Below are 14,317 nucleotides of genomic sequence, written 5' to 3'. Positions count from 1 at the left end.
TGGCTACCCGATTTAGTTGCTTATTTTTATGCTTTCAGGAATGAACAGCAGTTTTTTTTTTTTCTTTCTTATTTTTGGGCTTTAACTAAATACATTAAAATACCTTATTCTGTGTAGAGGTGCTTCCACCAAAGGTGTGAAATATGTGTCAACTTGTGCCTAGTTACTTTGAGCCAAAATACTTGCAGCCTCTTGGCAGAATCTTTCACTTAAATTTCTGCATTATTCGGGCAAATTAAAATAGAGTTTATTGTATTTGAACAAAGATGAGGGTTCTCATGCATTAGGTTTCATTTCGTAAGCATATTTTGGGTCTAACCTCGTAGCAGTTTTGCCAGATAGGTAGTTTGGATTGTATCAGCTTCCACTGCGTCTGCCTAGTGGATGGCACTAATTGCAGATTCTCATGTTACAATAACCATTCATTATGCCAGAGGCATTGGCCATCCTCTGTTTCATTGTCTTTAGCCAGCATGCAGCAGGGTTGGCTGGGAGTGTGCACACAAAGGGGCGTGTCTACGTATTTTTGTCAGGATGGGAATTGGTTCAGGGAACAGGGTTTTGGATGAGTTGGAGCCCTTAACATAGGCAAGGATGTTTGCTGACACTAAGCAGCAGCTCAGTCAAGAGTTTTGTTGCGTAACCAGTAGAGCACATGTACATGCTTGCAACACTAACGGTTGTAATTGATGTGATGAAGTAGGTTTTCTACAATTTTCTGTCAAATGATTGCTATAATAGATATCACTCCTTTTTATTTATATTAATGCATAATTGTTTTGTATAGGCTGGTGTTTAACCAGAAAGCTGGTCCTTTTATTTGTGCAATTCTGTGGTTGCTTTCACTGTTGTCTAGATAACTTATATTACCTATATTTTAAAATGAAAGGTAGTCAACCATTTGCACTTAAGTGATTAGTTTTTTGAAGTAGCTCTGAATGTAAGGTTGAAATGTTCCATTTTCACTTGGTAAAGCTAATACTAAATTAAAAATATGGTTTAGGAATTATAGTACGTTCGCTAAAATTAATTAGAAAGTGATGTTGTACTGCAGGAGTAGTTTATTTAACCAACTGGTACAAATGTGAAGTTTATTTTTCATGTAGAAGTTGTGCTCATTCATGTCATTCTTGTTCTTGTATTTCAGATGTCGTCAAACCCTGGCCTCTGGTGTGCGTATGTGTGTGACAGAGCGAGAGAGAGAGAGAGCAAGTGAGCGAGCACGCGCGTGCCTGTGGGGGGGGGAGCAAGAGAAAGACTAAGAGGAGACGACGAAAGGGAGAGCGGGAGAGAAGAGGGAAGTGCACGGGCCAGGCCTGGCGGTGCTGTAGCAGCACAGAATGGTTTGTGGGTCATACGGGGATGCAGGCCATGCTGTGCTGCAGCAACAACACCAGGCAGACAGGCCCTGGCAAGCAGGTTGCGGGAAATAAGACTGCAAGCTGACAAGCAGCACATAAGTGGACCAGGCCCAGGAGAGAGAGGCTGGGGATGTCGTCGTCCCCGTCCCCGTCCCCCCACCACCAGCACCCCACACACATACACACTGGCCGCCTCGCTCTAGCAGCACGTAAATATTGGAGTTAAACCACTTCTGATGCCTCCAGTATTGATCGTGCTGCTGAAGTGAAGCCGGCCGATCCATCAGCTGCTGTCTCAACGTTGTCACTGTCGTCTCCGCTGGGGGCTGCTGGGCTGAGATCAGGAGTCTTACACGTTACGGGGATCAGCAGAACGGGGGTGAGGTGATGGCAAGAAAGTGCTGCTGTCGGTTTGCTTAAGGTAAATACATTTCTGTTGCTGTCATTTGATTGTAGTTTCTGCATGGAGTAGTAAAATTAACACTCGCTGATATTTGCTTTTCTCCACAAAAGTTTCACAATTCAGTAATTTAAGCTTGCTTTTAAACTGTTAAATCTCTACTGGGCTATATATGCTTTATACTTGTTTAATGTAACCTGTAATTAAATGTCCATTATTGTACTGATCTGTGCTTTGTCATAATAAACAATTTATTCACAAATTTGGGCTTTCACTTTCATTAAGAATTTGGTATGACATAAACAGTGAATTACATCTCTGGAGACACTGAGTGAAACAGAAACTTAGCTGGACACCTGCAAATAAAAAAAGCTTACTTTAAATGACTGAATGAAAAGGTGATTTACTTTCCAACTAAATGGTTGTGTGTGGTTTTTTTTTCTGTACACTTATTTGAAAGCATTTCTTTCCCTGTGTGTGTAAGCTGTTTTAAGTGCTTTATCTGTGCTTTCTTTGCGGAGTTTACTCTTACAAAGCTGGGCCCTTCCTCTGTCATCCTCCACTCGTAAGCAGCCTGATCACGTTGGTGCTGTTCTGCCAGTTGTGCTCATCTCACTGTATGAGCCATTTGCATGTTTTGGATTTAAAATGTTTAACTGTCAAGGAAGTTCGGTCATAAGTTGGTATTTCCTGAAGTATGTCATTTGTGTTATGTGATTATGTAAATTCACGGCTAGTGTGTATATGTATTGTCCTCACCTTGCAAATTCATCCTCAGCAGAATAATCAGTGCCACACTGGAACGCCAAGCGGTGGTGTGCTGGCCTCTGCGGAGGCATTGGTGCCGTGGATTTTCATGGCAGTCGGCCCAGTGAATGTGGACATCGATGTTGCCGGCATCTGGACGGTACTGCTGTGAGAGCAGAGCATTCTAAAGAGCATGCATCCTTGGACAGCAGCTGTCTAGCGAGGTATCTCGCCGAAGCTGAACTTTGTAAAATCAGACAAGCTAATTCAAAGAGTTCTGCAGGTACTAAAATTCACTGGTCCTAAGAAACACTAACAGGGACTGAACAGAACTATCTCTAAATTCCTGTCGGTTCTCTATTCAGAACAGTAAACTCCATGAAGACTGCACAAATTATTGCTCATTGGCTTAAGTTTTTAATTTTATGTAATGAGTATTGTGGTGTCTGTGTATATATGTATGTGTGTGTGTGTATATATATATATAATGTATGTATATATTTTAATCAGTGTATAATATTTGTGTGTGCGTATGTATATTACATATCGGAGCTTCAGTTTTAAATCAGCACGTAACGCCGACCTTTGAAACGTTGGGCTACCGTGAAACTAGCATGGAGTGTAATAAAGCATATTTGATTTACAAATATGTCACAATATTTTGTTTTTTTCAGTTCCACTGGTTACATGAGTATCAGACTGAATTTAACAAGAGAACTAATTTGTTCGCGGACTTTACGATGTTTCGCCACATATGCAGTACACACATATCTATTAAAATTTTATTGTTAAAATACGTTAATTGAAATATCAAATCATCCTCATTTATGCAGAACATAACTCGAGCTAAGAGTTAAAGTGACTTTATGGTGGATAACGGGCACAAAAGTTTCGAAAAAATCCTGAACCTCTTATTCCCCTACATTTAAATACGTTATTCAATGTATGCAGCCCTTCTGAAAATATTAAATGTAATTAATTTTATACATTTATTTTCAAATTGATTGAAATCGAACTACTTGTGACTTCGCATTATTATACACACTATTATACTTAACACTATTAAAAAATAAAAGCGGTTTATCGAGTTTCATCGTCCTAAATAGGACGGAGGGCGTGTTTTACTGTAGTTTGCGTGAAATACGAACGGGAACGTTTAAATTACAGATAAATGTAGATAAAAATACTTAATTATCTACTTTCGAAACTGCTTATCCAGGTGGTATTTGTGGTGTTTTCTTATATTTAAATCCCTAAAATAACTGAATCGGTCTTGTTCTGGAGTAACTTACTGTAATGTAATGAATGTTACATTATAAATTTTCATTTTATATTCTTGAAATGATGCATTTTTATTTTATGCAGAATACTCGCGGCTGAATGGATCGAACGCCTTACAGGACAGAGATTTAAATATTTTATTTTGCCGTTTAAGGCTTAATTGGAGTGGTGGAATTGTGATTTTGCAATGATTTAGTATATTTGTCTTTGGAGTGAAACTCAGTCAATTAAACCAAATGCATATGGTTACTTTAAAAGGGGAGATTTCAGTTATTTAGACTACATTCGAGCAGTGCAAAGACTTGATTAAATGAATTGCGTGAATGTCCCCAAATAGAGAGTTGTGCAACGATGCAGCAAGACAAAATAATCTGAGTCACAGGCGATGGCAATTTTGCATCGACGAGGTCCTTTAACATGGAACACAAGCAAAGAAGAAGAATAGTGATATTTAATGGTTAACTTTATGCGGGTATTCTGGGGCAACGCTGACAGGGAAACATTAGCAAAACAAATACCCTCGTTGAATTAAAAAATCATTTACCGGTCTTAATGCTTGAAAAGCGTACGATATTCATTTTAACTGAAAGTCATATACAACATGTAATGCACGCGTTTCGTGGCGGATTAAAGAAAAAAGTTAAATAATTTTAATTTGCACGCCTAACCATCAGGCTTCCTTATAGAGAGGCTTTTACATTTTAAATGATAAACTTAGTCAAAGTTTATTTTTAAATGTAGAGAGCACGATACGGCCGACAGCATAGTACGCAAATCCTTATGAAGAGTAATATGCTTTTATGTTAATTGGTGACCAGTTCGTACTAATTTATACTGCCGTGCGTAATGTAACTATAAGCGTGTACCTGTATTTGCATGATAGCAATGCGGTATTTTGTTTTGACACTGAATTGCGAGAAAATCTATTTGTTACTACTTCATCAGTGATTTGCCTGGCAACAGTAGGCTATATATACTTTCACTGATATGGCTGTGTTGGTTATTAACATGTAGTTACTGCTCTCTTGTTGGACATGGTACCTGGAGTGAAACTGGAGTTTTATTTAAGGATTTCTTGTGTTTGAAACATTTTAGCTGAGACTAAGCCACTGTCCGTATCGGTGTCTTAACTTTTACCACTGGGTAATTTTTTGTTTTCATTATCTCCATCTCCCCCCCCCCCCCCCCCCGTGATAATTTTGTTACGGTAAACCTAATTTGCGCAAAATATAACACGTAGGCCTACGTCAGGTTTACACTTAAAAATGAGGATTATTACCAAGATGCGCATATTGGTACAAACTGGGGAAAATACAAAGTTTCATTCAAATAACGTTTGTACTAAAGTTGTATTTCACAAATTTCAAAGACTGCATTATTCTTAATTTTAATTATAAGCATTATTATATTAAGCAAACATGCAGTATAGCACAGTTTGCAATTTCTGCGCGACTCGTTATCCAGGACCCAGCTCAGTTATGCAATACATCTCCTTGAACTGTTATTGTGAAAGCTGAATCACCAGCCTTTGTTGACTCAAAAAACGTTACTGCTGATGACTACCAAAATAATTAAATGAATAAACCCCTTGAATGAGTTTACATATTCATTAAGACTACGTGATGGGTTGTAGTAGGCGAGCTCAAAATATCGAGCCTATTAATTAACGTCACTGCTGACGTTGGGAAGGGAAGGTGGGATGTGCGTGACAAAAACCGAATTCCAAACGGGCCCCGCCACTTCAGAAACGGCTAATTCATTAGTTTTATTAAACAGTATAATGTTAATGTTATTACACAGCTTTTCAGCCACAACAAACTATTCACTGACTATATGTAAACATGTTTACTTATTGTAATTGCCGTTTGATATCTGGTACCAAAATGTATTTGACACTGCCGAGAAGTTATGTTTAGTGATATGTTGAGATATAGTATTGTCATTAAAGTTTTAATTTTACTTCACTTAATTGCCTGTCAATTGCACATCAAAGGGTTGTCGTTTTATTTCGTCTAACATGACATTTAATTCATATAACCCTAAACGATTGCTTTATTACATTAATCTATGAGAAGCAAATATAGTGTGGTAAAAAAAAACTAAATGGGACATCATAATTATTTATTTCTGACGTCATTCACAAGCCAGAAGCTTTTAAGAACAAATAAAATCTGCTGCTGTGCTAAGCAGACTGGAGTCAAACGTACCACAATACTATTAAAAGAAACATCGAAAGCAAAAAAAAAGGCTGGTCACTTCGCTCCAGCAGCGTGCAGGACCTCCACGCGTGCATATATGTAGGGGTGGCCGGGTGTAGAGAGATGTGCAAAAGCAATACTAAAATAAACACAGGATTGGCGACTCCAAGAAACACATTAATAACAAAAGGAGGCGAATGAAAACAGTGAGTCCACACAGCCCCGCGGACAAGTCGAGTCATACATATCTTGTCTACATTTGAATCTCACTGTGTCCCAATTGTTGACGTCAGGTTTTGCTCATCGTGGGACCTACGAGACTGCGGCGATGTTTCTTTCACCCCCAACTTTTCCCCCTGTATCTGGTGGAGAAACATTCGGATACTGCTGCTTCATCTGCGCATCACAGGCATCACCCAGTCTCAAAATCGAAGAAAATCTTATTTTTTCCTGATGTGCTAACCAGCCAGAGATTATCTGAATACTCTCCTTTTTTTACCTTTTTGGCGTCTCTGTAAAGCTTTCTTCTTGTTGGATTCCAGTGACTCCAATCGGGACATGCACAGCGCCGCGTCAGTTCCCAAACCCTAAGAGCTCTTCATAAGCGCTTTTCTCCCCTTGCTGCTAGTCTTAGGAAACGCAAAACTTGTCCTTCTCCATCTTATAAGGATGAGTTTCTGACTTAAAAATATATAAAAATACCGATGGTTGCGTGATCTGCCGATGGGAACATCTCGGTGAGACTTTATTTGAAAAGTACCGCATCTCTGCACATCGAGTAGTCTATCTGCAAACATTTAACAGCATCGTGGGACGTTTTAAACAGTGAACTCAAGCAGGTCTTTCTGCTGGTTTCCAAAACGCACTCTAATAATTTCCTGCAAAGCCTGCGTAAACTGGCGACCTGCCGGTGGCATCCTCACGGCGCTCCATCTTTCTGAAAATGCAGTTAACAACACTTGAGTGATGGTGAAAATATCAAACATACATCCATCATATCAAATCTGCTCTGTCAGGAACACAGACAAAAAATGACAATCGTCGTATGTATTACGTTCAATGGTCCTTAATTCTTCCTCACTACAACCAAGCATTTTCACTTCATGTAACCCTAACAATCTGTTAGCCTCTGATAATGCCAACCATCCTTCAAAAACGCATGCAATTGCGACATCCATACAATAAAAGTATTACAGTTTTACGCGCTCAGCGTTGTTTTCCTGGTCGACCTACTTTTCAAACTAGTCGAATTACACAAGCAATGATTTTAATTCGTGAATAAGAGCGCGCCACTTCTATTCCCGGATAATAAACAGGAAATAAAGTTAACGCAGAGAAGTGCAGTTTCAGTTTTAGTCTTAGGTGGGATGAATGAGTGTATGCATACAAGTCTAGCCACGATTCCGAAAATGTAATACGCCACTGAAAGACTCGCTAGAAAAGATCTGTTGTTAATAGTTCGCTTGACTGCCTATGCTGGTTACTCGGTATGAATTGGAAAAGATTATGCAGAAACAGAGAAACATGCAATTGGACTGAAGTCGCACTTACCAGCGCCTGAGACGCATAGTGCAACGCAATCATGGCGCTTGTTGCTGTGCAGACTTCACCGTTTTGTGAGAAAAAAAAATTAACTAGTTCAGGGTTTTTTCTCATCATATTAGACACCCAATATAATGTTTTTTTTAACACCCAATATAATGTGTTTCTGGAATCAGCCGTCAAAGCAAACTTCATTGAGCGGTTTCATAAATATGGCTCGCAATTTAGCGTACTTTTACATGCTCTATGAACACGTTCGTTTTTCTTTTCGGAGCCACAAATGTAGACGATCCCTAGAAGGCCTGTGGAGGAGGAGGTTGGATGGGGGCTGTTGCTATGCAAAACATCAGGAATTGAAACTGTCCACAAGACCGCTAGATACTTCGTCACCACTACTACTTATCAACTGTTACGTGGTCTTGTTTTTTTTTCTAATCATAGAAACCTTAATTCCCAGTAGCTTTGTGAATTTAGTACTGGTGTTGATGTAATCGATTACGAAATCTTTAACCAGACCATTATACGTGTTATATAGTATTAATCAAGTTTTTTTCAATCAAGTTATTTTTTAGACACTTAGAATGAACAGCAACTTCCTCGTCGGTTTAAAATTATGATGCACTTCTTATTCTCTAAGGTGTTCATGGCCAGTAATAACACAACCCTTTCTAATGAATTTGCTAAATTGGCTATGTTTTCCCAGCGAGTGGTTGCTTGTGCTTAACACTTCTTCATACATTCAGTCAGACAAATCTAGGTAAGCGTCTAGTGATTAAATGTATTCTGCCGTCGGATTTATTATTTTGCACTGCTATCCAGTGAACTATTTAGGCTGTCATAGACACGTAGCCTACTGAAATATGATTGCGTTGAGTAACTAATCTAGCATCTAAGTTTTTATTAGTGGAAAAACTTTCACTAATGATGCATATCTTTATCGATTATTATTAAATTTGGGACTTAGAATTACCCACGGTTTTGGGGAAATGCAACACATTCTAACGTAACTTGGAAGCGCGGTTGCGGTGTTTACCAATAGTAAGTCACGTGTAAAACATATTTCTGACCTTGATTTTCTACCCTTGTTTCCATGCCATTTGGAACGGAGACTGCTCGATCGTACTACGCGATTGGAGGGCTCGGGAAGAGGAGCATCCGCTCCGCGTTCAATTCCCGGAGGTTTCAACTCTAGGGGTCGCTGTTTAATGACGTGTGCGTTCTGTGTGGAGTTTTCGACGCTCGACATACATGTCCTTCGGTGAACACACCATCTATGGTATCCGTGCATACGACCCTCTCACCTCGGCTTCCGGAAAGGCGAGGAGTAGCGCTGCTTGTTTACGGATCGCTCGCTCCTCATCAGCGATGGCCTCGATGTTTTCTTGCTGCCTGGGATGCTGTGGGGAAGGATCATCGGGGCACATCCCTATGAAGGAGATGCCCTCGGTCCAGTTGGATACCCACCATATGGGTGAGCGGTGTTTTTAGCACAACACAGTGACATTTCTGACTTGTGCTTATAACATGGACGGCGTTCGTTACGCCGTGTATCAGCTAGCTATGAATTTTACAACATCCGTGGGCTTACTTTAGATTCGTTTCCACGGTGTCGTATTGTGTTTTTTTTTTTTTTTTGCTGCTACAGATCTAAGCCCAATTAACAAGCTGTTGCGATTATTTGCGCGCAGTATATGCATTGACTCGTGTGAAATTAAGTTGGACCAATAGCAGTGGTCCGTAAAGCTGGGCACACGACTGCCGACAGTTGACCGTGTTACTCAAACGTGCCCGGCAGGTACCGATGTGGTCATCGTTAAGAGTGGGAGAAGGATATGTGGAACTGGCGGTTGCCTTGCCAATGCTCCGCTTCACCAGAACAAGAGTTATTTTGAATTCAAGGTTCAGTCTACAGGTGAGCCCCGCGCTGACTGACAAAAGATGTAAATGATGTATCGCAACTGCCTATTTCTATGAGTTTTCCTGTGATTTTAAGAATTTAGATTTTTTATTATTATTATTATTATTATTATTATTATTATTACTATCATCATCATTACTTTGCTAGTTGTTCATACAGCCACCACAGAAACCTCACTCTGGTGACTCTTGGACGGAGTACACCTGAAGAAAAACTGCTGCATTTATTTTGTAGCTCTAAGCATATAAGTGTGTCTGTCATGCCTTTAAATGGTGGATATCCGGAAGAATAAAAACTTATAAGTAAGGGGAAACAAAAGGAAAATGTTGCATAAGTAGAGTGTTAATTGGTACCAGAACTAGCCACTCGCCTGTGTTTCCTCATTGGTATGACGTTTAGTGTAGATCAGTCATCAAGGGTTTCTGTCTTGCCTCCAGGTGTGTGGGGAATTGGTGTGGCTACCCAGAAGGCCAACCTGAATCAAATACCGTTGGGGAGGGATATTCACAGCCTGGTGTTGAGACACGATGGGTCAGTCTTCCACAACAACGAAGAAAAGAACAGGCTCCCTGCCAACAGTCTTCCACAGGAAGGCGATATCGTGGTGAGTATTTGAAAATGGACTGAAAACCAGCTCTGAAACTAAAATTAGACCGTAGATGGTATAGCATTTAAATGGCTGTACTTGTGACCAGATGTTTGTTATTTCATGTTACACGTTTTATAGTTACAACAATTTTCAGTAGTTGGTAGAAAGGATTTTATTAGAACATAACCAGCTGATACCAAACTTGATATTCAATATTTCCAGGGTTCCCACAAGTCATTGAATATCAGGGAATTCAAAAAAAATCTGTTTCAGGCATGGAAAATCAGGAGATTTGATCCATTTGGGGGCCAAGTCATGGAATATTAGGGCATTTTGTAGCTTCTTTAGTTGCCATTCATCAAAATGCAATGTTTTTCATGCAGTATTTTCTTTGAGTTATTACACGCTTAGACTGGGTGCTAAGAGTAGATGACAGAAAAGCTAAATGTAAAGTTTGTAAAAGTTCTAATTGAGCTATGAAATGTGGGAGAGGGGAGCCCTTTACACGCAGTAATTGGTGGGTTTAAAATACCGTGACTGGTTTTTGTCTGCTCAGCAAAAAGGTGGCCTGTTTTTCTATTCTTTATAGGTTATGGAAATTCTGCTTTTTAGTCAGTGAAAATCAAGGAAAAGAGAGAGAATTTTACATTTGACTTAGTGGGGACACTGTATATCTGCCAATTCAAAGTCCCGATCCATTATTTGAATGCGTTTTTTAATATATCTTAAATACACACACAGACTAACACAGTAAGGCATTCTTTATCTGAGTAAGCCTTGCAATTTTGAAGTATTCTTCTTCCTTATAATGTTTCTGCAAACGCCTCAGATTAGATTCATTGTATGAAACAACACTGTTTCTGCCTCCTAACAAAAGGATGGTATTGCAGACATGGCTGGGGCTCACTGCTGTGTGCCACAACCTTAAAATCCACACAGCCAACGTAAGTTAGGCGGATGCCGGAGACTAAATGGATCGGCTTTTGGATCAGGCTGTGGTAGCTGGTACCGGTAAATTAAAAAAATGCCTGGATCAGCCCCGATTCCAATTTTTGTCAGCTTGGGACATCACTAGAATAAGTGTTTGGTAAGGAAATACCAGCTTTGAGCATTCTTCTCTGGAAAATGAGTTAATTAAAACAGAAGATTGGACTCTCAAATATCACTTTGTGATATATGAATGTTGGTGTTTAGTTGTTTTAATCAAATTAACCTTATTAATCTGTTTTTCCTTTTTAGGGTGTCACATATGACCATGTAGAGCTGAATTTATATTTAAATGGAAAAAATATGCACTGCCCAGCCTCAGGAATTCGTGGGACGGTTTACCCAGTGGTTTACGGTAAAGAGCTGCACCCGAACTTAATACACATTTTTTGTTTAATGTTAAGAAAATACACTCTGTTCACCCCTTGTGAGTCCAAAAACTCCTCCAGGGGCGCCGGATAAATGGCTCTTCTTGCATTTATGTCTCACCTGATGTGTGTGTTGCATGGGAGCGCAAGATGAGGGATGCAAAAACAGGGTTGTATGATATCACATAGCGACCGGGGCAGGTGGGGGGGTGATCCACAAAGCAGGATTTTCCAGTTAGCTGGATACCTTAAGCCAAATGTGCCAACTGTCCAATAGGAGAAGAGGTAAGCGGCATTCCTATTGGACAGTCCTTACATTTGGCTTAAGGTATCTGGCTAATGAAGAATTTCTGCTTTGTGGGACACCCCCCAGAGCTTTAGATGATGTGCGTGAAAATTTGTCCCGATGCCATCTTTTTGGTACTTAATGGACATTTACTTGCACCCACAATTTAAGCAGATTAGTAGTAAACCTACAATATTAATGAGAGGTGTGTTGTGGTGGCCAAAAATGAGTAATCTGTGTATTCGGTGTATCCTTATGTTTTTGTAAAAACCTCATTCATCCACAAATCTCCTCTTTTTAATTGTGTGGTTGCTGATCCTTCCTTTTCTTGACTTCAGTGCTTATTGCTTCCATGATTTACCAAAACAGTTGCATGTGGCTCTGCTAACCGAATTTAATAAACATAAGGATACACCTAATTTATTCAGACTACTAACTTTTGGGCATCACAATACACCTCTCATTAATATTTTAGACATACTACTAATCTGCTTATTGAATTGTGCATACAAACATCTGTATGGTACTGAAATCCTGGTGGCCGGACAAATTTTAAGCCCATCATCCAACAGCCTAGTGAGTATTGCACATGCACAATATAATTGTGATGTGATTTCGTGCAGCCCTATGCGAAAACCTAAGAATTTCGACTGAATGTGTTATTCTTCATTAATAACTGGTGTTGCCACTAGAGGGCAGGATACATTCAGAGTTGATTCTTTTGCTTCACTTTTTTTAAATGGACAGTGTGAAAGCAACTTTTCTGTGGGAGAAATTACCTTTTCCCCCACCATTAAGCTTCAAATTGAATGTTATATTTTGATTAAACTTCTGTAAACTCCAACATGTCTTGTTTAAAAACAATTTTGCCCACCCTTCTGCTTTGCCCTGCTGAAAATGTACTCGTTTGAAGCCTCATGTGTTTTCTGCCTTATCTTGCAGTGGACGACAGCGCTATAATTGACTGCCAGTTCAGTGACTTCTACCACACTCCCCCTCAAGGTTTTGAAAAGATCTTATTTGAGCAGCAGATCTTCTGAGCTGTGGGCCCTGTCTCCATGTGAACCTGCAGCCAGTCTACCCTGTTGCTTTTCCCCGTCTGAGCTGGACCTGCAGATTTCTATGACCCACAAGTTCTTGCCCAGTCTGGCTTGAGTGTCCCTCTGTGAGTGTTGTATATTCAGGCTGTTCCACGTCCTCTTGTCAGGCGAAAGTATCGCTTTCTGATATTACACTTGCCTCTGATTGCCTCATGTATTTGCTGCTGCAGTTGCTGTTGTTGCTTTATTTTAAAGAATAACTAACAGTTGTTAGCACAAGTCCTCAAGAGCTGAAGGCTTCGTTTCTGCTGGCTGCAATTGTACACACTTTCACTGTCAAAAGGCCATTATTTAAGTTTATTTTGTGGATATACAATGACGTTAACATTACAAAATCGTGATAGTGGCAGTCAGGGGGTCCTCCCTAAGAGGAAATGCTGCATCCATAATGTGTTTTCTTTTCTTTTTTTTGCCTACCAGTGTGTGTGTGCCCACATGTGGAGTTGTGTTGCCCACATGTGGAGTTGTGTTGCCCACATGTGGAGTTGTGTTGCCCACATGTGGAGTTGTGTTGCCCACATGTGGAGTTGTGTTGCCCATCACGGTCATGTTCCTTTCCAGGCCTCTGCTCACCATGGGGAAACAGGCAAGTGGTTTAAAAGCCATGATTTTCATGTACTTCTTACAGATGTATACATCAGGCTGGTTTCTGTTAGTAGTATTTTGCTTAATGTGAGCTTTATCTGTTTGAAAATATTTAATCTCCTGGAGGATTGGCATAAACATGCCTATTCTAATGTCTGGCAATTTAATAGTACTTCTTAAAATATTTTATATATGTAATTGTAATGATTGCAGACAGTTTTACTTCAGAGGTTTAAATTTTATTTAAAATGCTTTTTTTAAAAACTTGGTATCACATTGGAAGAACCCAGCTAAATGAATGAGTTTGGTTTGTTTACAGATTCAGGGAGCATTCAAAAAATTATTAAAAAACAGTTATTTAAATATTAAGTTTTTGCACTGAAGGGATCTGAGTGTTCAAGTGTTGAAAACCAAATCTTTGTGATTCTGCACTAATAAACTTTTTTTTCCCTCCCCAATGACATGGTGTCTAACTTTAATTACAACTTGTCCTGAATTTAATTAATCCTAGTTGTCAGACACAGTTAAAATATCCTTAGGCATCTGGATGCTGTCCTGATGGCTTTGAGCCTGAAGATCAGGAAGGAGAGATTGCTGTTCACTCGGAACTAGTTCATGGATCTTGTGTGAATGTGTCTGTCAAAATGGGATAAAACGTGTACTTTCGGCCTCCATTCACCACGTATATGGCCTCAAGTTAAAATTACTTTTGGGCATCGTTTTGCCTGCCATGAAGGAATTAATTTGATACCCGCTTCGCATGCTTTTATACGCAATGTCTTCTCAGAAGCAGTTACGATCTGTTCTACGTGAAGCTCTTCCCACCCTCGGCGCCCCCGGAGCGACATTAGTCGCCCGGCGTAAATGATTCTTATGTAACAGCCGCGAACCCAGCCTACGCAAAAGGGCCGGTGCTCGAAACGCCATTGAATAGTGTGTTTGCGGCCGGGGGTGT

The 14,317-nt window shown here is 39.9% G+C and overlaps 1 protein-coding gene and 2 long non-coding RNA genes across 6 annotated transcripts in view; 2 read left to right on the top strand and 1 right to left on the bottom strand.

The window, feature by feature from the left end:
- LOC111838220 (uncharacterized) overlaps positions 1 to 2,023 on the top strand; it is a 56,321-nt gene extending 54,298 nt beyond the window's left edge. For all 3 annotated transcript variants that reach the window (XR_011982390.1, XR_002836849.2, XR_002836836.2), the window contains one exon: positions 1,148 to 2,023. This is a non-coding gene — a long non-coding RNA (uncharacterized lncRNA). The remainder of the gene's footprint in view (positions 1 to 1,147) is intronic.
- On the bottom strand, positions 1,042 to 7,810 carry LOC111838301 (uncharacterized). Of its 2 annotated transcripts, none has more exons than XR_002836861.2 (3): positions 7,539 to 7,810; positions 2,521 to 6,924; positions 1,042 to 2,117 (listed from the first exon to the last, which is right to left on the bottom strand). It is a non-coding gene; the product is annotated as an uncharacterized lncRNA (long non-coding RNA). The 2 variants fall into 2 exon arrangements; XR_011982387.1 differs by having other exon boundaries at positions 1,042 to 1,820; positions 7,539 to 7,809.
- An 821-nt stretch (positions 7,811 to 8,631) lies between these two features.
- On the top strand, positions 8,632 to 13,820 carry LOC111837910 (SPRY domain-containing protein 7). Its single transcript, XM_023800401.2, has 5 exons — positions 8,632 to 9,000; positions 9,325 to 9,441; positions 9,885 to 10,051; positions 11,276 to 11,378; positions 12,620 to 13,820. Exons 1-5 carry the CDS (start codon positions 8,778 to 8,780, stop codon positions 12,715 to 12,717), a joined length of 708 nt encoding a protein of 235 aa, XP_023656169.1. The 5' UTR covers positions 8,632 to 8,777; the 3' UTR covers positions 12,718 to 13,820.
- The last annotated feature ends 497 nt before the right edge of the window (positions 13,821 to 14,317 follow it).

The sequence above is a fragment of the Paramormyrops kingsleyae genome, chromosome 1 (assembly GCF_048594095.1).
Source record: "Paramormyrops kingsleyae isolate MSU_618 chromosome 1, PKINGS_0.4, whole genome shotgun sequence".
Taxonomy (NCBI): domain Eukaryota; kingdom Metazoa; phylum Chordata; class Actinopteri; order Osteoglossiformes; family Mormyridae; genus Paramormyrops; species Paramormyrops kingsleyae.
The sequence above is the reverse complement of the archived record's forward strand: the minus strand, read 5'-3'. Positions and strand labels throughout refer to the sequence as shown.